The sequence below is a fragment of the Fundulus heteroclitus genome, chromosome 20, assembly GCF_011125445.2.
Source record: "Fundulus heteroclitus isolate FHET01 chromosome 20, MU-UCD_Fhet_4.1, whole genome shotgun sequence".
NCBI lineage: Eukaryota > Metazoa > Chordata > Actinopteri > Cyprinodontiformes > Fundulidae > Fundulus > Fundulus heteroclitus.
This window is the reverse complement of record NC_046380.1, coordinates 46,465,549-46,489,330: the sequence shown is the minus strand read 5'-3', so window position 1 is coordinate 46,489,330 and position 23,782 is coordinate 46,465,549. Positions and strand designations below refer to the sequence as shown.

The window sequence follows — 23,782 nt, the reverse complement described above, 5'->3', positions numbered from 1 at the left end:
CATTCTAATCACGTCTCCTGATTCGTTCGGAGCAATGGACCAGGACATGAACCATGGGATCGCCTCTCAGCTCCTCTAGGCTCGTTTTTTCTTTAATAAATAAATAAATGCATATAAACATGTTTTGAACGACTCTTCTAAAGGAACGGATTCACAAAAAGTCGGCCCCTTTCAAAGAGCCGCTTATCCCAGTTCTTCCTCCTTCTCCTTTAAATCTCCGCGCACGTAAACAGCGTATCTGACGTCCCTGCATTTCAACGTACGTGTTTACGCAACAGTGTTCCGAGGGAGAGACGGCACAAACACTCCGATTTAAAGAAGTTGTATTCGCCGTGGTGCTGCTGTGAAACAGCCTCAGCTGGTTCCTGTGACAGCTGCTCAGCGGCTTAGTTTCAGCGTCGCTTCGACGTCGTAGGAAGCAGGTGAGGCTGCCCGGCCTCTGTGAAGTGACGTATTTAAGGCGTTTTTAATACAGCAGGTATGACTACGTCTTCTAGCCACATTTCCAGAGCTGGAATCCCCTGCTCAGTGAGCCTGCACGTACATCAGGCATAGCTGTCTGTCAACGTGACATTTCTGGCTGATGTTGCGTCTTTACAAACAGTATAGGTCGATGCGCATGCGCAAGGAAGATAACCTGGTCCAGCTTGTCTGTGGAGATTTATAGTTATGGAGCACACACAACTGTCCGCTGGTAACTTTATTGCATCTTTGTTTTTTTTTTTTTTGTTTTTTTGCCAGATCAGATTAGCTATGCCTGAAAAACATGTCTGTTAAAGGAGACAATGAAAGTAAAGAGAGGTAAGAAGCTGAGTCATTTCTATGAATGCTTATGATGTAAAATATATCCATTTATCTGACATTGATTTGAAATGTATCTTTTAGCGTTCACCGCACCGAATTGTATGCCAGCATCCCTCCATCATGTCTGCCCATTGTGTACCACCCTGACTACAACATCACATTCATGGGCCTGGAGAAGCTTCACCCATTTGACTCAGGAAAGTGGGGGAAAGTCATCCACTTCCTGAAAGGTAAGAGTTTGGAGCAGGTAGTGGGACATTCCCCTGACTGCTGGCTATCACTTTCTTACAATAGGTCTTAGTGGCAAAACAAGACGGCAAACATGGAGAATATAATGGAAGGTTGAGGTGCAGTTACACGTGACTGGAAAGACTGTAGAATGAAATGTGCAGTGCTTTGCAAAAGTATTCATACCCCTGAACACAGTCACATCCTTACTTCTTTTTACAGCCACAAATGTTGATATTTTGTACAGGGTTTTATGTGATAGCAGAGCACAAAGTAGGACTTAATTCTGATTTAGAAGTGTTGTGCATTTTCGCTTGTTTTTAAGTTATTTAGTGTTTAATAAATAACTTACGGTCTGTTAGGTATTGTCCGGTGAATATCATCCCAAATAGCTGATATTAGGACAATAGTTGAAAGGGGGATTCAAGCACTGACGTTCTTTTAACAGCAAACTCTGCACACATATAGAATAAAGGAGGGACAACTTCTCTTTAAGTATAGAAATGTATTAATAGAAATAAATGTGCATGCCAAGAACACAATTATATAATGTTTGTCTGTATTAACAATATATTTCAGACAACAAATCCGCTTTACTAGGCTAGTGAAACTTAACCAAAGCTATTGATCAAAATTAAGATTAAAGAAACTAGGGAACTATTTCAGTGGCATTGGAACCATTTAAATTGCTGGGGTGGGAGTGGCTAAAGTGCGGTTTACCAGCCAAATGCGGCTTTTCTCACCGTCCCAGACAGCTCATGGTGACTTTATTGGTCTGTTGAGGTTCTTATTTTAACTCCAGTTAGTAGAGTACCACTACCCCTGGATCCAGACAAGGAATTAATCTCCTTTACTGTAAGGCCCCATAGTAAAACATAGTCATGTGTATCCACGGGAATGTAAGTATTCATATAAACTGCTACAATCACAATTAAAACTAGAAGTGGTTGAATCAGAAAGCAAACAAAATCCAGAAATGCCCTGACTCTATATCAAGTTAAGAGCTGGACCGCTTTACAACTGTTTTGAATGAACCAGCATCTCAGCTGTATCCAATGAGCTAATAGACAGCTAAAGAATCAATTTAGTCTTAGTTCACCAAGCATCTACTCATCCAGCAGCAAAAGAAGACCATACTTATCAACCGCAACTGAACATAATGTAAATGGTTTCTTCTAGGTATTATCTTTCCCCCAATTTTAAAATTCCGCTGGGAAAATACAGTTTACCTTAGAACAACTTTTTAATAGAAATAATTTGTAGGTGTTACACCGTTTTCTGCACCCATAATCCGCTCCAGCTCCAGGGGGTGCTGTTCCACTGACTCCACCAGAACAAACATGGTGCCCCTCAGTGCAGAGACTCGATATGCAATCTAAATAAACCTCTTAGCGTGCATGAGCTTCATATTCACGCTGCCTCAACTGCACATTAAAGGAGCTATAAGTGAGATATTTACTGTAAAATCAATCTAAATCATTCTCATTTGTCACCTTGGATGGAAGTAACATTTCCTATAAATGTTACTTCCTATAAATGATTGCAGATGGATGTGTGGAGCTGATTGGCTCGTCCATTTGTATTGAAATCCCTCCCAACAGCAGCGATTGCAGATGGATGTGTGGAGCCATGTGAAGCTCGGCAGAACTACATCCATCTGGCGAGAGTCAGGTTAGGATGGACCTCCAATGCATGCTGATTTAATTCTGGGTAACCACCTTTCCAGAAATCAGCCCCCTCTCTGGCTTACTGAAAATATAGAAGCTGTGCGAACTGTACATCTAACATTTTAAAGAACTCAGTTCATAAGGAGAGGAGCCAGTTGAGGTGGCTCAGGCATCTGGTCAGGATGCCTCCTGGACGCCTCCCTGGTGAGGTGTTCCTGGCACGTCCCACCGGGAGGAGGCCCAGGGGAAGACCCAGGACACGCTGGAGGGACTATGTCTCCCGGCTGGCCTGGGAACGCCTTGGGATTCCTCCTGAGGAGCTGGCCCAAGTGGCCGGGGAGAGGGACGTCTGGGCCTCCCTACTGAAGCTGCTACCCCCGCGACCTCTCAAGGACTCTTCAGCAGATGTTGGTTTAAATGCAGGTGCATTTCCTATGTAGCGTTTTTGTGGCCTTCAGATACGGGGCATCTAGATAGAGTCAATATCCAACTCACATATCTTGTCACAGACAGTTGTGTTAATCTAATTAAACCTTTCATCGGATCTCTTCACGCGAATCGCTTTTCTGACACAATCAACGGCAGCCAACATGCCTGGCACATTAATAGTCTTGTTTTGAAGGGATTGGTTCAGACATTCAAGCTCTTGAAGAACTTGAGAAGCCAGCCGGAGAAGAAGCAAGAGTCCTCTTGCTGTTATATATGTGTCAGAGGAGCTTGATGCAGTCATTTCCTCAAGACTCTGCAAAACCTCTTCACTTTGTTCTACCACTGCCTGAATGGCTACTATTCTCATAAGTGATCGTGTAGGGCAGATGGGCTTAAGAGTCTTGAAACTTCCCTCTTCAGACAGGGCAACCTCCATTAAAAAAACGTATGTCTTGTAATTGCTGGACTGATGGTAAAGGATGCCACGTTTGTGGGCTAGATCTAGTGCATCACTTACAACAGTGTACAACCTACAAGATGTTTGAGCCACAAGGTGAGGGCCACAATGAACATAGAGCTAAAGGGTGTACCTGCCTTAATACTGCTTGTACTCCTTTAACTGCACCTGACATATTTGCAGCTCCATAATAACTCTGTCCTCCAAGGCAGGACAAGGGCAAGTGCATAACAACATCAGTGGTCACCTGAGTCAAGCTCTTTCCTGTAGTAGATGATACTTCATAAAGACCTATAATGTCTTCATGGGTTTGCAGGTCATAATCTACATAACAAAGGCACGTGGCCTCTTGCTCAGATCCTGTAATATCATGGACCCCATTCATAATTGCAGAGAACTGTAATGGGGACTGCTCATGTATGGTGCTTGGAATGGCCCTAAACAACAGTATTGGCCATAATATTGAAAATCTCATTTAGAATTTTTGAACTTCTGTAGTGATTTGTGGGCTTACTAAGCCATTGCTTCAGTGCAAAATCCTCCTGAGCTTTATCCTGAAGTAGCTGAACATGGATGCATTATCACTGTCATGACCATGTAAAGCTAGGCCCTGGCCTATTTTCAGCGAGCATGACTGTGCCTCTCTTTGCTGCTGCTCCTTAGCTGTGGACAGCTGAGTTTCAACATTTTTGTGTTAGTGTGTGAATGTTGTGATGGCTACTTTTTGTGCTCGACCCAGTTGGTGAACTCTATATGGCCTTTTTCCTGGTTTTAAACCCTGGAGCTTCATCTAAGCATTTTGCAAGTGGGCGGTTTGTATTTTGAAGGCTTCCATTCAACAAAAACAAAACACACCGTTTCCACTGGGCACATACTTTAGTCAGGGATAGTACCTAAACAACCTCTCCTGAAACTTTAGATAATGCCTTTATATCAGTAAAGTCAAGATGGAGACTTGGTGTATATATCCTTATTTTATCATGATCAGTTTTTGGTCTTCTTTTTATAAGCATATCGTGTGGCTATTTAAGCACTGTTTTATCTTCCAACTACCAACTTAAAAAGGCACAGTTAAAAAGTAAAAGAGCATGAAATAACACAAATGACAGGGCAGTCAAACTTTTTTACAGCAGCAGGCCACACACCATCAGGTAGGAGGGAGCACTGATGCCGGTGCCCGAGACCCGGAGGGGAAAATTTAGAGAAATAGAGTCTCCCTGATGTATTTTGGAAGCTTTCAAGACAGGTGATTATTTAAAGAATAGAGTCAGAGTGCATGGTTTAAATTGAATAAAAAGCAAAAAAAAAAAAAGAAGTGAATGATCAATTCTTCAAAAACAACCTTTGTTCTTTTTATTATTATTCTTAAAACATTATTTTTTTCACATAATCACATATCATCATGTTTTAACAAGGTAAAGTAATCTCCATTTGCATAAAATTAGTTTAATTTGAATTACTAGCACCACATAAAACAGATCAGATTAGGTGAGGTCTATTCATCTTTTTATTATTATTCACAGTTCTGTTCTAAAAACGATCGTAACATTTCTTTACAAACAAAGTCAAATTTTTATGATAAAAATACAGGGTTGGAATTTGAAATTGAATTTACATGTTGAATTTATTTCAGTCATATAGGTCTTTCAAAATCTCTTATCTCAGTTTAATTTCACTTGCACTCATCACACACACGATACGTAGATTTCTCCTAAATGTTTTAGTTGACCAGTCATTTAACATGACCTAGGGTTCATTTATGAAAAGGAAATGTAAAAATGTTTTTAGGAAAAGCTAGACAGTGAGATGTCAGAGGGACTGATGTTATCTTGTCCAGTTTTCAGCTGCAATTTATTCAGCTTTTCTGCTTGGAGAAGCAGCAAAGAGTTGTGGGCAACCGGGAAAACAACCGGGAGTTTTGGACTTTTCTAAGTATTCTGTCCATCTAGTAGAATTGATTCTTGTGGGAAGCAAGAGAAACAGGGCAAGTGAAAGTCATATTGTTGTGTATGTGTATGGGAGACGGGAGCCGGGGGGGGGGGGGGGGGGGGGTTTGGGGGTCTGATTTGACAGCTTTCAAATTTGTGTAGACACATTCCCTCCACATGTAATTACTGCGATATCCATGAACTATGTACACACAAAAGGCCTGATAAGAATAGTTGAAAACCATCACCATAAAAATGATTTAGTGTAGTTACAGTTCACTGAACATCTAAGTCAGAGAACCAAAGTTTATCCTAAAGAATTTGGAGTGAGGTGCAGGGTTTCCTCTATGATCTTTTTAAACCGTGGAGATAGGGCTGGACGATAATTCGTCCAGCATGTGCTCTTTTTTCTTTTTAAAAACTAGCGGTTTTGGTAAAAAGTTGCTTGGATAAATGGTCGATGCCTGTGAGACAGCGCTGAGGGAAGTGGGAACTCTCGTGGCAGCTCTTGATGCTGCCTCAGTGACCGCACAATGATTGGTGCTTTTGGTAAAGTCGTCATTTAAACAAAAAACTAGATTTGTTGCTAGTAGTTTTTATTTTTAAGAAAATTGCTAGAGGGGTCTGAAAAGATGCTAAATATAGCAACAAAGATGCTAAATGGGCAGCACTGGACACTTTTGTCCTGAACTGAATTGATACTCAGAATTAAATTACACATAGCTGAACTCCCTTTACTGATTAAGCTGCACTGGATTTCATTCTGATGAATGTGATAAAAGGGACTGAATACAAATGCCTGCTAAACCTTTTAGTGTTTCATTTGTAAAGAAAATTTAAAACCATGTATCATTTTACTTCTAAAACCACAAATGTGCCTTAGTTCACTTATGTCCCCCAACCAGGTATAAGACCCATAAAGATCGAATAGTATATTAGATCTTTGGAATAAATAGATGATAGATAAATAGTTTTTTTCTGTATTTATCTTAAGCTATATTTTTATCACAACATTTACCAATATTATCACATATTGCAACTCTTCCTAATGTCATGCAGCCATATTCATGTTCTCATATTGCTGCATGTAACAGTCTAATTTTTATCTGGCTGTGTTGCAGAGGAGCAGTTCATCACTGATGGGAACATTGTGGAAGCCCGTGAAGCCACAGAGGAGGATCTGCTGGTGGTTCATAGTAAACGCTACCTCAGTAGATTAAAGGTAGCTTCTTTCTATCTGCATGGCATCGTTTGACCAGTTTGGTTCTGCTGTGCCATATCATTGAGTAAAATATAAAACAACAACCTGAGCCTACTGGCACACAGTTGTGTCCCTTTGCAAACTAAAATACCCCAACTATGGTGCAAATAATCTGAGAAATGTTGATCTGCATGCTGTTACATCCTTTTTAACGCGTTCCTTTCTCATTCGTAGTGGTCTCTCGTGGTGGCAAAAATCACTGAAATCCCACCCCTAGTGTTTTTGCCTAACGCTCTGGTTCAGCGAAAGGTGCTGAGACCTTTACGGACCCAAACAGGAGGAACAATTATGGTAAGTATCTAAGATAAGATATTCATTTTTTGATTTCCACGGGGGTAAAACTCAGTCTTTACATAGATCAATCCACAATAAAACAACAACAGGAAACAAGAAAGAGTAATAACAGCTGTAAGAGTGAGAGTTGTATTATTAGATTAGATAAAGCTTTATTGTCATTATGCATGTACAGGTACAGAACAATGAAATGCAATTTAGCATCTTACTAGAGTGTTGTGTATAGGAGGTATGAGACATGTTTTTATAGCATATGGACAGTATTCACAGATGAAAACTTATGAGCAGGTGAGACCATATATACAAATGGGTGTTGATTGTAAAAAGATTATAGACAGGAGAAAACGGCTTAAAAGCTGAGTCAGGGCTGCAGATGATCTGGTACGAGACTGGAGAGAACCTGAAAGCTAAATAGGCAGCAGAACAGATGCAAGCAATTGAGCTAATCATGCAGATGGTAAATGGTGCATTCAGGGTGGGCTGGGAAAACTGAAAACAGATCAAACTGTGACTTTATAAACAATACGCAGGAGCTACCTAATCTTACAAAACTAGTGCAGTATTTGTTACACAGTATTCGCAAACTGATTGGTGGTGATTGTCTTTTGTCAGTGAGGGAAAGAGGAGGTGAGGGGTGTGGGTAAATTGGTGTGTAGGGGTCAGCAGTGGGCAGAATTCAGCAAGGTCCCAGCTCAGGGGGAAAAGCTATTCTGAAGACAGATGGTTTGTCTTCAGTGTTCTAAAGGAGAAGAAGCTCTGATGAGCTTTCTTCAGACTGGAGGTGGTGGTGGTCCAGGAAGGGTTCTTTGAGTTGTAGGTGAGCAGGAATTTTAAGCTGGAGACTTTCTGATCAGGCATCATGTTGATGGGGTCAAGAATCAAGAGTCTTTGTTGTCATTATGTAGCCCAAATGAAATTTTGGTGAAACACTGCCGGCTCAGAATTCCTCTATAGCACACAGGCACAAATCATCCTAGAGAAACAACAAATGAGCATTTGTAGAGAAGAGCCTCAAAAACGCAAAAACACAATTTGGGGAAAAAAAAGCAAAATTTAAATTTAAAGAAGAGAAATAATTATCAGAAGGAAAAATACTGCACTCTTATTAATATAATAAGGCATATTCAGATAAAAATAAAATGTTTATTTTGAACAGACCAAACAGCAGTTGATGAGAAGCTAAAAATGTGTAAATAGTCCTTATCATCTGATCAAATTTAAACATTCAAGTCGAAAAAACACATAGGAGTAAATTTTCAGAACAATGTAAAAGACTGAAATTGCATGAATGTACCAGACAAATACTCCTTGAGAAGTATATATATTTTTTGTAAATAGTCATTAGCAAAATTCTTCAAATTAAATGTTCCAAGGTTAAAACAAATTGCAATTTGCATGAATGTCCAAGCAAACTCTCCCTGGGAAGCTAAAAACTTACAAATAGACATTGGCATGTGAGAGACAATGTAATAATTCTTTATCATATCAAGAACCTGTGGAGCCAGTAGCATGTTTGTAGATGTAAACAGACTATAAACTGTTCTGGTGGTTTGTTTTATTCTCTGCAGGTGATGATTGTCTTCACAGCTTTGGGAAAAAAAACTGTTCTTATTAGGTCTATCAGCAAGGTCCCCCCTAGAAAACTGCTTTAGCCTGGCAGTAGTTGCAGTAATGGACGCAGTGGGGTATTGTTTGTTGTTTTGTTGCTTCACTATTCATTACTCCACTAAACTGATAAACATTTTCCTGCTTTGAACCTTGCATGGTGCAGCAATGCACAGCTCAAATGGGGAGCTCAGACAAACAGCACCAAGTCATTGCCCTTAGTTCTAGTCGTCTGCATTGTCGATGCCTTTCAGCAATCCCCCATACTGAGCATGCATGAAGCGATGGTGGAGAGAAAAACTCCTCTTTAACTGGAAGAAACCTTCAGCATCAGACTTGGCATGAATGGCCATGTGCCACAACCAACTGGGGGTTTGAGAAGACAGAGCAGAGACACAGAAGATCAGAAACACACATTGACCTTAAAATCTTTTCTATGCTGCAGAGGGTTAATGGCAGATGATTTAGATGGATTAAATCCAAATGCTGCATCTTTTGGCAGAAATTACAAAAGGGTGGGATTTGAGAAAAACACAAGCGAATGTAAAAAACTAAATTGTTGAATATTTTAACCTAATATTTAATCCAGTTTAAAAATATGCTCACTAAAATTGTGTGTTTTAGGTAACATGTCGACTGTTCTTGATTTTATTTTTTCAACCTATATTCTAAACCTATACTATACTCATAATAAACATGTCATCATTTTACTCTTTATTTTTTTATATATACCCAGATGAAAACACATATTCATTATTTATCTGAGGACTATTTCTCAACATTTTAGCATATCCAGTTTTCCCTTCATTTCAAAAAAAACCAAAAAAAAACTATAAAGGCCTTATTACTGTGTATTCACACCCTTTACAATTGAGAAGGAAAAACTTTTATTGGCATTATGGTAATTAAACATTTTCTATAATTACTGATAAACTTAGGCTTTTTCAACTCATATTTTTGACAATTCACAATTTACAAAAAGGACAAAGTCTTTGAGTTTTGAAGGCCTCCTTGCCATCACCTTATCTTTATCTCTTTCCACAGATTATCTATCTCATTCATGTCAGGACACTGTGTTGAGCATTTGGTGTATGTGCCTTTTCCTCTGGTCTATATCCAAAAATATACACAAAAATAATGAAATGAAGGAAAGTAAGGTGCTAGTTGCTAACATAATGAAGTAAAATATTCTGGATAGGTTATGTATTGGTGTGAAAAAGTGTTTTCCCGCTTGCTAATTTGTACAATTGGAGGCTTTTCAAGCAGGAGCGGTCTTTTTAAGGTCCTTTCACAGCATCTGAATAGGATTCAGGTCAGGACTTTGGCCACTCCAAAGTCTTCATTTAGTTTTTCTTCAGCCATTCAGATAAGGTGTATTTTTGCTGGTGTATTTTGGATCACTGTCCTGCTGCCCAACCCAAGCTTTTTTCAGTGTGAAGTCACGAACAGATAGCCAGACTTTTTCCCTCAGGATTTTGAGTAGACAGCTGAATTTATGGATCACAGCAAGTCTTCCAGGTCCTACACACACAGTTCCAGACTATTACACTACCACCACCATAGCTTACTCTTTTTCTGAAATGTGCTGTTATTTTTACGCTAGGATGTAACGGTCATGGTGCAGCCTTGCTGACTGCACCATGAGCATTTCCTGGCTCCTTCCTCAGTGCAGCCCTGATTGGACACACCTGTCGGGCTCCAATCAACTATGGACTGGCTCCACCTGCTCACACCACTATAAAACTCACCTCTGTTTGTTCCTCATTGCCGGCTCGTCTGCAGTCCACCTTAACACCAAGCCTGTCAAGTCCAGTTCTTGTCCGTCACGTCTTGCTTCTCGTCTGCCAAGCTAAGTACCTGTTATGCTGCGCTGCTGGATTTTTGCTCCTTCGTCTTCGTTGTCCTCTAGTCTGCAGTCCTGGTTCCGCAGCAGCCCAGTGCCTCCGAACTCTGTGTGGCTCAGTTTTGGATTAACTGTTGACCCGGCGTCCAAGGAACTCACTTAATGCTGCACCACGGGGTTTTCAGCAGTCCGTCCTCCAGATCCTGTCAGTCATCTCTGGTCCATTCCAGTCAGCCAGCTCCTGCACACTTCATCTCCCGTCTGGTAACTGTCTCTGGTATTTGTCATCTACAACCCACAACTTGCAATAAACTCTCACAACAAGCTCTGTGTGTGTGTGTGTGTGTGTGTGTGTGTGTGTGCGTGTGTGTGTGTGTGTGCGTGTGTGTGTGTGTGTGTGCGTGTGCGCGTGTGTGTGTGTGTGTGTGTGTGTGCGTGTGCGTGTGTGTGCGTGTGTGTGTGTGCGTGCGTGTGTGTGCGTGCGCGTGTGCGTGTGTGTGCGTGCGCGTGTGCGTGTGTGTGTGTGTGTGTGTGTGTGTGTGTGTGTGTGTTCTGTCCGGGTTCATCTAGACAAATCATGACAGTAACTGGACACACATCTTAAAATTTAGACTTTTGTCTCATCGGTCCACTGAATATTTTCCCAAAAGTCCGGGATCATCAAGATGAAAAATTTAGAAAATCTTATGCTCACTAGTGTTTTTTTGTGTTGGACCTCTACCATTTTTACTCAGTGTCTTTCTTATGGTGGAGACATGAACTCTGACCTTAAGTGAGGCCAGTGAGGACCGCAGTTCCTTACATGTTGTTGTGGGTTGTTTTGTGACCTGAAAAAGTCCGGGGATCCGGTTCTGGTCCCAGCCTCAAACGAGATGGAGCCTAGTAATTAAGCTCCTCCATAAAGATTAAATATATCCTGCCTAGTAATAATGATCCAAAACATCAAAGCTTTAGCAGACCTAAACGGCAGGATGGTGATGGAAACGAGAGAGAAGAGTAAAAAGTTTGTGATGGATATGACAGACGCCTGAGACGAGCAATGAGGAATGGATAGCAATGCTAACATAAAAGATGGTGGCGCAAAACTGAAAGGTGACAAAGAGCTGAACATGGTGCAAATTCTACGAGAAACTGAAGACTTTGGAAAATAGTATTAAAGAAGAACTGAACAAAACTAAGCAGCGGGATGAGGAAGCAGAAACAGTCATTGTAGAGCACATTCAGAAACGAGCCCAAAAAAACCAAAAAACCTCTCCCACCCTAGCCAGACGAGTTTTTGATGGAACTTTCAAAATTTATTTAGCCACTCAGGTAAAAATGTTGAGATTTAAGAACTCTAGTGCACAGGAAAGAAAAGAGAGCGTGAAAGGTGAACATTGAGGGATTTTATGAGAAAATGTTGAAAATAATCTGAGGATTAGACTGAAACAAGTGTGGCAGAATGGGAATGGTAGGTGAATGATGGACATCCACAGCTAGCAAAGAAGCAATGCAGCTAGTACTTCTCTGGACATTTTAGCACAGAGTCACCAGATTTCTCAAAGGATATCATCTTTCTACTTTTTCGCTGGCCAGTTGGGGGGCAGCCCACAACGCTGACAGGGGGCAGGGATGGCGTGGCGGTCTTGACTCTGTTATTTGGTATGCCATATGTCAAATATTTTGTTCTGAATTAAAAAAAAATAACCAAAATAAACCTTTTATTGACTGTCGAAAAGACGTGGAACAATCCACCCTAGAACGTGGAGTATTTTTCTGCCACATACACACAACACGTTCACCAATAGAGGTGATTGACATTGACAAACATTATTTCACAGTATTTTGTGACATTTTCCAGATAAGAATAACTTTACAATATTATGTTATGACCTGCAGCAATTGCTTAACTAACATAAATATTTTACAATGAATCTAATAGAGTAGAATAGAAATACCTTTATAGTCCCACAGTGGGGCAATTCGGGTGTGACTGTGGCAATATTGTGTATCTATTATATTTAATATCTGAATTAATAAGACATTATGTTTATTTGTGTACCATTTCAAAACTGCTGAATAGATTGTTGTTCTAAATCAAAAACATTGTGCTTACATTTAAAAAAAATAAAATAAGGGTAATTTTAATGTAATTTTAAGACAATTTCCAGTTGTTGATGGACTCCAGACCTTGCAGTAAACAAATCATTTGAATTTTGGTATGCAAGTATTTGAAACATTACTAGCAGGCTATTTTTTAAATAGAAAAAAAATCCATTTATATTTAGATAAAATAAACACAGATTTTTCGAACTGATAGTTTATGGCACATGTGCCAAACTCAAGGCCCACAGGCCTAATCCGCCACGTCAAGGCAATTTATCTGGCCCTTGGGAGCCACAAAAGGCATACCGTGTCATAGAGTAGGGGCATATATCCTTTTAAATGTTATAAAGTGGCTAAAACTGTGCTCCTTGTAGCGAATGTTGATTTATTTTAACTGTGTAGTAACAGCTTCCTGCCACTAGATATCAGTTTTTCCCCAACACAACCCAGTGGTGTCCCAAAATAGAAAAAGTGATGCAAAATGATGAGAGTCTAAAGCGTAACTCACCCAAATATTAACTTTTTGTTGCGGATAAACTGTCCTGCTGCTTTGATCATATTGTGAAATACATTTTTATGTCAACTGTGGCTCTACGCTTCTCCAGGAGTGAATGCTGCTTGTCGGGACTTTGAAGCAATCAACTGGTTTCCTTATATAGGACATTTTTGACCAATCTGTATAATCTGATTGAACTTGACTTTGTAAAGTGCCTTGAGATGACTTTCATGAATTGTCGCTATATAAATAAAATTGTATTGAATTGAATTGCAATTATGAAATTATGAAATCAAAAGCGTCATCTATACAGGTGCAACGGCCCTTTTAATGACTTCATGATGCCAAAGTGCCCCAATATAGAAATGAGTTTGACACCCCTGCTTTATGGCATTCACAGAATTGAAAAATAAAATAAAAAAAATAAGATGATACACTGTGGATATATTTATGTTGTGAACGGGCATTCTAGGAGCTGTCACCCATAACAGCAAATAACAAGCATGGCCATCCTTGATGGTAGGAACATACTTCTTCATAGTTTAGTAGCAGCTGATCTCTGAAACTGGTATGTCACTGTAGGAAACTAATGAAATACTGCAGCAGTGTGTGACAAACACTAATGAGCTTAAATGTGCAGATGTGAGTGTAAGAAAATTGGCACCAAACCACCTGTAGTATCAAATTCCACCGCACAGTTTTTTCTCTCAGTGGTAGCAGGAGTACAGAACAGTTAACACAGTTGGGAGAACTGCTCTCTGTTTGGGTCTAACGTAGCTTCCCCTCAAGTTAAAATAAAATAGATCTGGAAATATAGATCTTTTTTATGTTACAAGCAGTGATGTCAAGTGCAGTTTTCTGCTGTTTAGCATTTTTGGATGGCAACACAAAATACATAAATCAGACAGGCCATAATCATCAGAAACACAACTACTCAGGGCTGTCCCTCACACTATCTGCATTGAAGAAAATTGGCCCTTGAGAAGCTTTAGCTGATGTTGTTGTTGTGCTTGTACCAGATGCAAAGGCAAATGAGATCAGATCTGGTGTTTGTTTCATCCAGAGCTTTGCACTCTGAGTCGGGGGATGATGGAGATGAAATCAAAGAGCTATTGTAAGATATTCTTGTTTTCCCCCAGACAAAGTGGAGTGTCAGAGTCATGACCGGGGTGTGAGCATCCATGCTAATGAGGGTTATTACACATGCACCAGAGAGCCATATTGGCATTTTCACACAATCTCCTTCCATCAGCTTGACTATAGACTATAGTCTTGTTTTAAACATAAAAGGAAAGCACTGTATTATGTCCAGGAAAGACAGATTGCCTGTAATTATAATTTCAGTTTATTCCTTATGAATGGTGTTGCTTGTTGATGAGGTAAAAAATGGGTATCTCTGGACTTAAAATCTGAATTGCTAAAAATAACTTGGCTAAAAAGGTTATTTTCACCTGTATTACAAATATTTATGTATAGTGATTAATGTTGAGAGTTTTATTGTACACTGTAAGGTGCATTCTGAACTTAGCTAGATGTTGCGTAAATACATGTTAGTTACTCACAGCACTTTATTCGACCTATTCAGCTGCTTGTTAACACATGGTGAGTCATCCAGATAGATGGTAGCTACCTGATGCATTAAGGGAATCCACATGAGCAATCTCACTTTGTGGTGTGTCCTTTGACTTGCATGAAATTATACCTTTAACCCATTTTATACAGTCCGAAGACGTTTATGGATTTTGGCCAAATGCAGTTATCCATTTACGCCAGCAGGTGGCACTGATTACCACAACAAACAAACAAATTACCTTTGACACCAAAATAAATTCTGTGCTCATACCATTTTCACTTTATAAATCCTTTACACGTTATAAAAATCTTAGCTTGGCATTCCTGTTTTTAATTTCTTCACTTTAATTAGATTTTCATGTTCAGTAAATGAAAATGTGTACTCTGATGATTGTTTGTAAGTACTTTTTGAAAAAGACAAACAACCTTTAAGCAGTTTTAAACCTACCTTTTCGAAGCCCACATTTCTGTATAATTTATTTTCTTAATGATTTTTATTTTCATTAGCTGTAATTAGAAAATCATCATAATTACCAAAAATAAAGGCCTAAAAACATATTGTGTATAGCCTACATGATGTAATTTACTTTATGAAACGAGTTACTTAAATAAACTTTTCTATTATATTCTGGTTGTGTATATACAGTATATATAAAGCTTAAAGGGTGTTGCCCTTTAAGACATTCATAAGTTCAAACTGAGCATGAGAACAGTGAATAAAGGGGATTTAAATGGCTTTGAATATAACCTGGTGGTTGGTGCCAGATGGGCTGGTGAAAATATTTCAGTCTGCTGATTTACTGGGATTTTCACAAGCAACCATCTCAGGTTTACAGAGAACGCTCTGAAAAAGAGAAAATATCCAGCAAGCATCAGCAGTTGTGTGGATGAATATGTCATTTTGATGTCAGAGGAGAACGGACACACAAATACCAGATAACAGAAAGGCAATATAGCTACAGTAGTAGAATGCCACCACTGTCACTAACAACAGCAAACCGAGGCAAAAACTAACACTTCATCACCAAAACTGAACAATGACGGAATGAGGAAAAAATGCTGCCAAGTTTGATGACTTGCTGTAACAGCTGCAACTTTCAGAGGCTTGGGTAAGAGTTTTGTTTGTTTATTAGTAATTAAATCCATCCATCCTACCGTTCATATTTTGCACATCCCTGAACTCACATGCAATTTTAATTGTATTTTGTCAATTAAATTGTTTTTGTGATCATGTAGAGCAGAAATAAGGGTTGCAATTTAGACAGCAAAAAGGCTTAAATTGGAGGCAACTCGACTTTTGTTCAGTTGGTGTCAGAATACAAAAGAAGAAAAAAATTGGAAAGGTGTGGGATGAAGACAAACATACTTACGCCCTCCCTCAATTTGTATTCCATAATAAATTAAGTGGTTGCAGCCATTTACAGCCTAGTAAATAATTTTAAGTATCAAAACAACATAGCTGTAATAACTATATACATAAAAAAAGAAACTACATATCCAAATATTTCAGATATAAGGACAGTGTGAGCTCCATCACTCATTGACAGTCTGCTGTTGTTTGAAACCTATTACATCACAGCAGCTTATTAATAATAAGCTGCTGGTGAGATACTAAGAGAGATATTATCATGGCGTTGTAGCTGGTAGCACTGTTGCCTTGCACAAAGAAGGCCCTGAGCTTGAATCCTAGCCTGGGGTCTTCCTCAGTGGAGGTTGTCCTCAGTCAAGAAACAAGGTGGTTATGTAAATAATCCGGTGTGAACCTCTGTTGATGTGGCCCATTTGTTTCAAATTGTATGTGTTATGTGTTGAGTAATTGTATTCTAGATACCTTGGTTGGAACCTGTGTGTCTGTATGGCTGTTTGGTCCTCTATGTTCCTGTGTAGCTCTGTGAGGGACCTGTCCAAGGTTTGCTCAACCTCCCAGCCAATGTCCACTAGAGAGAGGCACCAGCTCCTCGCCATCCTGCAAGGATGGTGGGGATAGGCAGTGGATGGATGGATATTTATACTGACCGAACTTTCTTCCACAGGCTGGGAAGCTGGCCGTAGAGCGAGGATGGGCTATAAATGTTGGTGAGTTTTCAGCAGAGGCATGCACTTTTCTCACTTTATGCTTTCATTTTGCCTGGTTTTAATTTTTTTCTTAAATTCTACATTTAATACTGTCAGATTCCTATGAGAAACCATTCACATTTATGAAGTAATTTAAATGTATTCAATGTGATCAGTGGCATATAAAAGTTAGAAAAAAAAGCAAAAGGGTATAATAGATACTAGAGGGCTGATAGCTCTCCAAACACAGCAAGGTCTAATTGTCAACACAATCACAATGAAAAATGAATCAGTGATGATCATTAAATCTCAAATCCCTTGATGAAGATATAGAACATCAGAAAAATCCCAAGTTTCATTGGATACTCTGTAGGTGGTAGCAAGGACTAAACCTCTACTTATTTTTAAGCATCTTGTAGGGAATACGGAGAGGCTTTGAAACAAAAGATAAAGAAATGAGCAATCCAAAGAATTGAATGCATTACTGCATCTAAATAGGGAATAAATTTAACAAGCAAGTCCAGTGAAATCCATTGGTCAAAAGCCGTGTGACATGAGTCAAGGTCCGGTTCAGTCATTGGACATGTCGTCCTCATGCAGCAAACGCCTAGTTCCAGTTTCTTTCTTTTGCTATTCAGCTTTTATCTACAAATTACAGGTCTTTTGATAAAGGTTTCAGCTAAAGGTGTGAAATGGACTGTAAAATCTACAACAGACTGTGAAATCTTTGTGAAGTCATGAATGCAAAACTCCACATCTGCTGATCCTTTACTTTTCCAGATTACTGGTGTTGGTTCCAATGAATGAATCCGGTATTATAGTACAGGTATTATATATATGATCATGTGCTGAGCCTTACTGATCCTATTTATTTTCAACCAACTCTGGCCCTTCTGTTGTTTGCTGCACATTTTGGAAACATTTTCTCTATAACGTGCTGCTGATTATCTGCCAGGACACACCTCCAAACTGTCTGTGATGACAGGATCATCTGCCGCTTTAAGCGATGGCGCCAACACCCATAACAACACGGCAGGTTGAAAATGGTGTTGATTGGAACCTCGTGTATTGGACCATCACTGTACATGCTTTCATATATTCTTCTATCTTTTATTGTCTTTAATCTAATTGTATTTACCCTTCTTCAGTCCATTTAAACTGTCTTGCGGCTATAACAATGCAGTACAGAGTTTTTACTGGTAGTCATTAGAGACTCATAGACTCTTAACCTTAATAGCTTATGTTGGTTATTGTTCAATCCTGTCTCCCTGATCTCTGGACCCAGTTTCTTTTCCCCAATCCCCCTCAGGATCATCTACAGTGGCATGCAAAAGTATCCATACCTCTTGAACTTTTCCACACTTTGTCACATTACAACCACAAGTATATTGGAATCTTAACACATGATGTAAAAACCTTGCAACTTTGTTCATTTTCTTTCGAAATACTGATATTCACTGCCATACAGACATATCTGCCAAACAGCTACGTTTCCCAGTGTGCTTTTCAAGGTTTTCGCCATCCATTTTTACCTTTTTCTTATCCAGTTACAAGGAGTTGATTGGACAAGGATAAAATCCTGTCAGTTTTCATAACATGCCTTCATCCTGTTAAAGTTTGGGATTGGTTTGACCGATGTCAACATGTTGGATCTAGCCCTAGTCTACGGGCTTTATGTATTAAAAGGAGGAGTCATTTGTGAAATTCAGCCAATCCGTACTCTGCAAGTCAGCCTATAAATATAGGCAGCTGGAAATCAATAAAATGCTCTAATCGGTGCATCTCTACTCTCAAATGTGAGAGTTGACACAATGTTATACCTGTTACAATCACTCCTGATAATTGGCAGTTACTATGCTGCTGTTAAACCTGGTCAATCATTACTGACTATCATCTACTGAACTGAAAACTTCTGGATTGTTCATACTGCAAATAGATTCATTATTCTGCAATCAGAATGCAGGGCAATCTGAACAGCAACAATGATCCCATCCCAGCAATTCATTCCAAATCAGGAGGGGGACATATACATTGCCTTGTAAAAGTTGCCATACTCCTTGGACTTTTCCACATATTGTAACATTACAACCACAAACATAACTATATTTTATTGGAATTTTAGCCAAGAGCTCCAGATAAGCTGCTGCTCCAACAGACCACACCATAGAAGATGGCTGACGCCACCACTGAGTTAAAGTCTGCAGGAGGTTTCCCTTGCATGCCAAAAGACTTTAGCCTCGGCCTTGTCTTGGTATATATATAGTTGTGTCATACTCTTTCCATTTGCAGATGATGGATTGAATAGTGTTCTGTTAGATGTTCAAAGCTTGGGAAATCTTTTTATAGCCTAAGCCTGCTTTAAACTCCAACAGAACTTCACAGATCAGCTGTATTTGTACTGCGATAAGATTACATACAGTTAACCCTGCGTCTCAGGGTGGTACCATTTTACTTCAGTTTAGGAAGCAAAAATGATGAAAACCCAAGAAAAAAGAAAAAGAGAATGCCTTCATCTCCTTGGAAAATGTCCAGTAGATTTTCTAGCACCAGGGTCCACTTCGGATCCGGTCATCGATCGGTAAAAAGCTGAGCTGAGCTTCTTCAAAGGAACAAGCGTGTGGAGGGATAACTTGCCAGCAAGCTTCTCAAAACTCAGTTGAACGTGCTCCCAGAAAAGTAATGCACAAGTACGCTATTAGGGGTAAGAGCTTGATTTGAAGTCTTCTTGCTTTTATGCTGCATGGGAGGAGTTAAGAGTGCTGGGGGTGTAGGCACAGTTGTGCATATATCCATCAAATGTGAAATCTGTGATGGACATGACATTGACCAATCAGCTGAGAGGAAGAAAACTCCAGTCAAAATTCATGCATGTAAGTTCAAACTCACAGCTGAGCTTTGCACATAGATTTTTGCATCGTGTCTGTGAACAGACTTTAACAATAAGAAATTGTAACTTGTGTAAAAAAAAAAAAATTAAACTGTGTAAAAAGTTTGTAATTTGTGTAAGTATTTAAAAAAATAAAATTTTTTTCACACACATGAAAAAAATGTTTCCATGTGTTTTAGGGTCATTTATTTTTGACTAAGTTGGAAAGAGCAGCATTAAACTTTCATTTTATGCTTACTTGGCGACTATATACCTTTTGTTGAATCAAATGGAAAATCATTCAGCATCAAGAAGCAAGAAATCTGTTCGGATTGGTAAATTGCATAAATTAATGAGATTTTAATAGCAGTTGGTTTTGGAAGGCAGACATTAAATAATCATATTTTACTTGCTGTCCAACAGGGTTCATTAGTATCCTGTACTGCATTGTAGGTCTGCTTGCCTTGATGTTTAACCAGTGCTTGAACAAAACTGTATAGCAAAGCATTTTTCAAAAGAAAATCTATTTAGTGCAGGGAGTATAAGGGATATAGCAAAACTGTGGAGGCATAACATGAAGCTGTGAATATTATACTACAGTAGATGTGAAAAAAGTCAGATTTGACTCATCATGCATTATAATTATGATTAAATAGTCTTATTAAGGTGCCAGTACACTGGATGTTGTTATAGGGAAAATAAAAGTTTTATGAGATGTGATTAACTCAGAAAAAATAAAGTATTATATATCATCATTGAAATTAGATTCCAAGTCTGAATTGTGGTTAGCTTGTTTAAAGCCCTGACATTGAGCCTGGTTGTGTTTTATCAGGGGGAGGCTTCCACCACTGCTCCAGTGACAAGGGAGGAGGCTTTTGTGCCTATGCTGACATCACATTGGCCATCAGGGTAAGGCTCAAACAAACGCTGGTTATTTTACCATGACAGTAGAAGTGTGATTCTCAGTCACGTTCAGCCATGACCCATTTTTCTGAAAATGTAATGTAAAGAAATATTAAAATTCCACCTCTGATAAAAATAAAACCCATTTCATGATCAGAATTTGAAGTAATTTGTGTATGTAGCACCTATTCCCAATGAAGGAATCCAAAGGCATTTTGGCAGATTGAAGGGGTATATTTCTATCCAATCATATATAATCAGGGTTTCCGTGGGGTCTTTAAAAAGTCTTGAATTTGAAATTCAAAATTTATGGACTTAAAAATTCCAAGTTTATAGAATTATAATGTTCAAGTTTACTTTTTTTAATAGGTCTTAAATTTCCTATGCCCATTTAATGCTACCTCAAATGCACAATAAAATGGTCACATGACTGTATTGTGCTTTATTAAATACATTAACAACTAAAAATACAGCCAGCCAATCAGCTCTGATGTTATTGGTTATTCCGTATCACTCCACTTGATGGTACGGCAAGAGAAGTAGTGCTGCCGTTTTTGTGGGAAAATGCTTCTTTAGCAATACTTGGGAGCAAGAGAACCAGTTTAAGACATGATTAACGCCTGCTAACAACAGCAACTTTGCAGCCTGTTGCTCCTTGTGGGAAAAAAACAACAGCATAAAAATGAAAATGTTGGGAGTTTGGGCGGTGAAGTCACATTTAGAAAGCGCTATTACCACTTTGAATGGTCAGAGATAGACAACAGCTATTAGTCGGTCCTGCTGTTCTGGTCCCAGAACAGCAGAACTATCAGTGGGTCTACCTCAGAGGGACAACAGTTCTGCAACTCCCATTAATGACCTCCGTGCTGTCTGCGGATCAGAACCTACGTTATGAGCGGAGGTTCTCTGGATTCTCCACACGGTGACAGCACAGATGGCTCCAAACAATGTGTCTCAACCACACAGACTAGAGGACTTTATCAGGAGAAAACTCCTTACTAATGTGGGCCCATGTTTAACCTTTTTAACCTGTCTGGCCTGATCTCGATACTAGCAGAGCCACACTTATTTTATCAGGCTTTAAAAGTGGGTCAGAAACTGTCATGCGTTTGTCTTTTCTAAATACTTTCAAGGAGGAGGCTTTTAATATTTTGTATATATAAATATATATATATAAACAAGTCCCTATTTTTTTCATGAATACTTTTGGTTTTATAGCATTTTAAACACACAAAATGTAATGTAAATTGCTGACTCTCAGAAACTGCCTTTCTGAGAGTTAAACCTAACTTTTAAGCATCTCTCTCCCACGTGTCTCACCTCACACGGCTTCAAGAACGTCTCACCTGTCGGCGCCTCCAGAACATATGTGTCATCTGGCATATTACGTTTTCAATCAACACTAGAACACCATGGATGTTAGTCTTATTTTGAAGATTCTGTTTGTAATGTCCTGCATGGATGTGAAATTTGCAGTTTCTCCTTGTATCTGAATAATGGGACTAGTTTGTTTGTATATACTAAAAGAGACATGGCCGACCCAGGTTCGAATCCGACCTGTGGTCCTTTGCCACATGTCTCTACCCCTCTCTCTACCCTTTCCTGTCAGCCCACTGTACAAAAAACAAGCCAAAAAGTAGAGGATATAGTATTTTTTTCTGTTTATCTTTATATGCTTTAACAATGATATTGCTTCTCGGCTGTAATTTAGCCATCTGATGGCACAGAAAAGAATTAAAAAGTCCCAGGGTTGTTGTGGACAAAATGGTAAATTTGCAAGGTGCAAATCATTCAAGTTTGAAAGACATTCAGATAAAGATGATGATTTTTGAAGTGTATGGATTCCTAAATTGCAAGACACATCATACAGTTTGCAGTGACTTCTCTACTGCATAAACAATTTTCACATTATAAAGAATACATAGAATAGGTCTGAGTATGAATTCAAATTTAAAGAATCGATTGGTTTCCGATTCTAAAGATTTAGAATTGATTCTTTTCTATTCAATCCAATCTTAAAATTTGCATGCTCAGTTGGAGGGATTGCTGCAAAGCCATCGGAAATACAGACGACTGTCCACTGTGGCTCTACGCTCTTTCAGGAGGAGTGAATGCTGCTTGGAGAGACTCTATGCAATCTGCTGGGTTTCCTTAGAGAGGAAACTGTTTGACCAATCTTCCTGGATGATTTGATTGCACCGACTTGGTAAAGTGCCTTGTGTTGTGAATTGGCACTTTATAAATAAAATTGAATTTATTAAATTTGATTGCTAGTATCAAAAACGTTTTTTTTAGCATTTACCTGATTTACATGACTATGTAGTTATCCAACATGTTGATACTAGTATTATATTAACATTCGGCTGCAAATTGATACAGTATTGGTAGTTAATGACAGCTGCAAGGACAAACCCTCTCTTTAAATGTTGAGACAATTGCTTTCACTAACATGCTGTGGGGCAGAATACCCAAACAGATCCAGGGTAGAATACAAAGGACACCCGAAATATCTACAGCTGCTATTTGGACACTAGAGTCAAGAGTTTTTTATTCACTAACCTGGTGCATCATTAAAATATGTTAAAATTTCACCTAAAATATATTTCTGTTGAATACAACAGCACTTTTATTTTCATTCTCATTATAAAGAAAAACAAAGACATTCACACCCAGGATAAATGTAAACAAAGTGCTGGTTCCTGGCATCAATGTAAAAGGTTATTGCACTGTATGTAAATACAAACAAAAAGGTATAGTATAGTAACAGTTTACCAGTTGTGTACTTGAGCAGTACTCGGAGTATAATAAGTGTGACAATGTAAACATGTCCTGCACGGATTAGCTACTGCTAATAGCTAATCATCGTGTGAAATGGTTTTTGGCACTGTTATCAAGTCCCTTGTAAATTCCGTGAGTCACAATTTTTTGGGCTTGTTTCTGTACGTGCAGTCGCTTATTTGGGCTCTAAAATATGTGACTATAAACACCAGGAAAGAGACCCAGCCGGTCTTGTTGCTTTACTACACACAGTGAACAGGTCGCTCCAATGTCCCTCCGCGTACTGTATACTTACCCTTCAAACAAAATCACCCATATCTGCTGGGAGGACAGAGTAGTTGCTGGACTACACTACTCTTTCTAACATAATGCTAAAAATAAACTTCACTGTTATATTTAATTAACTTACCTGTCCAAGAAAGCCAGCAACCTCTGCATCAGTTCTGAGTCCGCACTCCCTCAAAGTTGTCTCCACTCCAAGTGGTAATAATTGCTACGCCAATATAGACTC

General features: G+C 39.0%; 1 protein-coding gene across 5 annotated transcripts in view; it reads left to right on the top strand.

Moving 5' to 3' along the window:
• The first annotated feature begins 255 nt into the window (after positions 1-255).
• The window catches only part of hdac11 (histone deacetylase 11), a 47,451-nt gene continuing 23,924 nt past the window's right edge, over positions 256-23,782 (top strand). For 3 of the 5 annotated variants that reach the window (XR_004933553.1, XM_036151873.1, XM_036151870.1), the window contains exons 1-7: positions 256-422; positions 742-801; positions 886-1,034; positions 6,635-6,735; positions 6,949-7,065; positions 16,703-16,745; positions 20,423-20,499. Coding sequence is in view for 4 of the 5 variants with exons in the window: in XM_036151873.1 (XP_036007766.1) it covers positions 767-801; positions 886-1,034; positions 6,635-6,735; positions 6,949-7,065; positions 16,703-16,745; positions 20,423-20,499 (522 nt within the window). In the remaining variant the exon portion in view is untranslated. Of the gene's footprint in view, positions 479-741; positions 802-885; positions 1,035-6,634; positions 6,736-6,948; positions 7,066-16,702; positions 16,746-20,422; positions 20,500-23,782 lie in introns of all 5 variants that reach the window. The other 2 variants (XM_036151872.1, XM_036151871.1) reach the window with 2 other exon arrangements.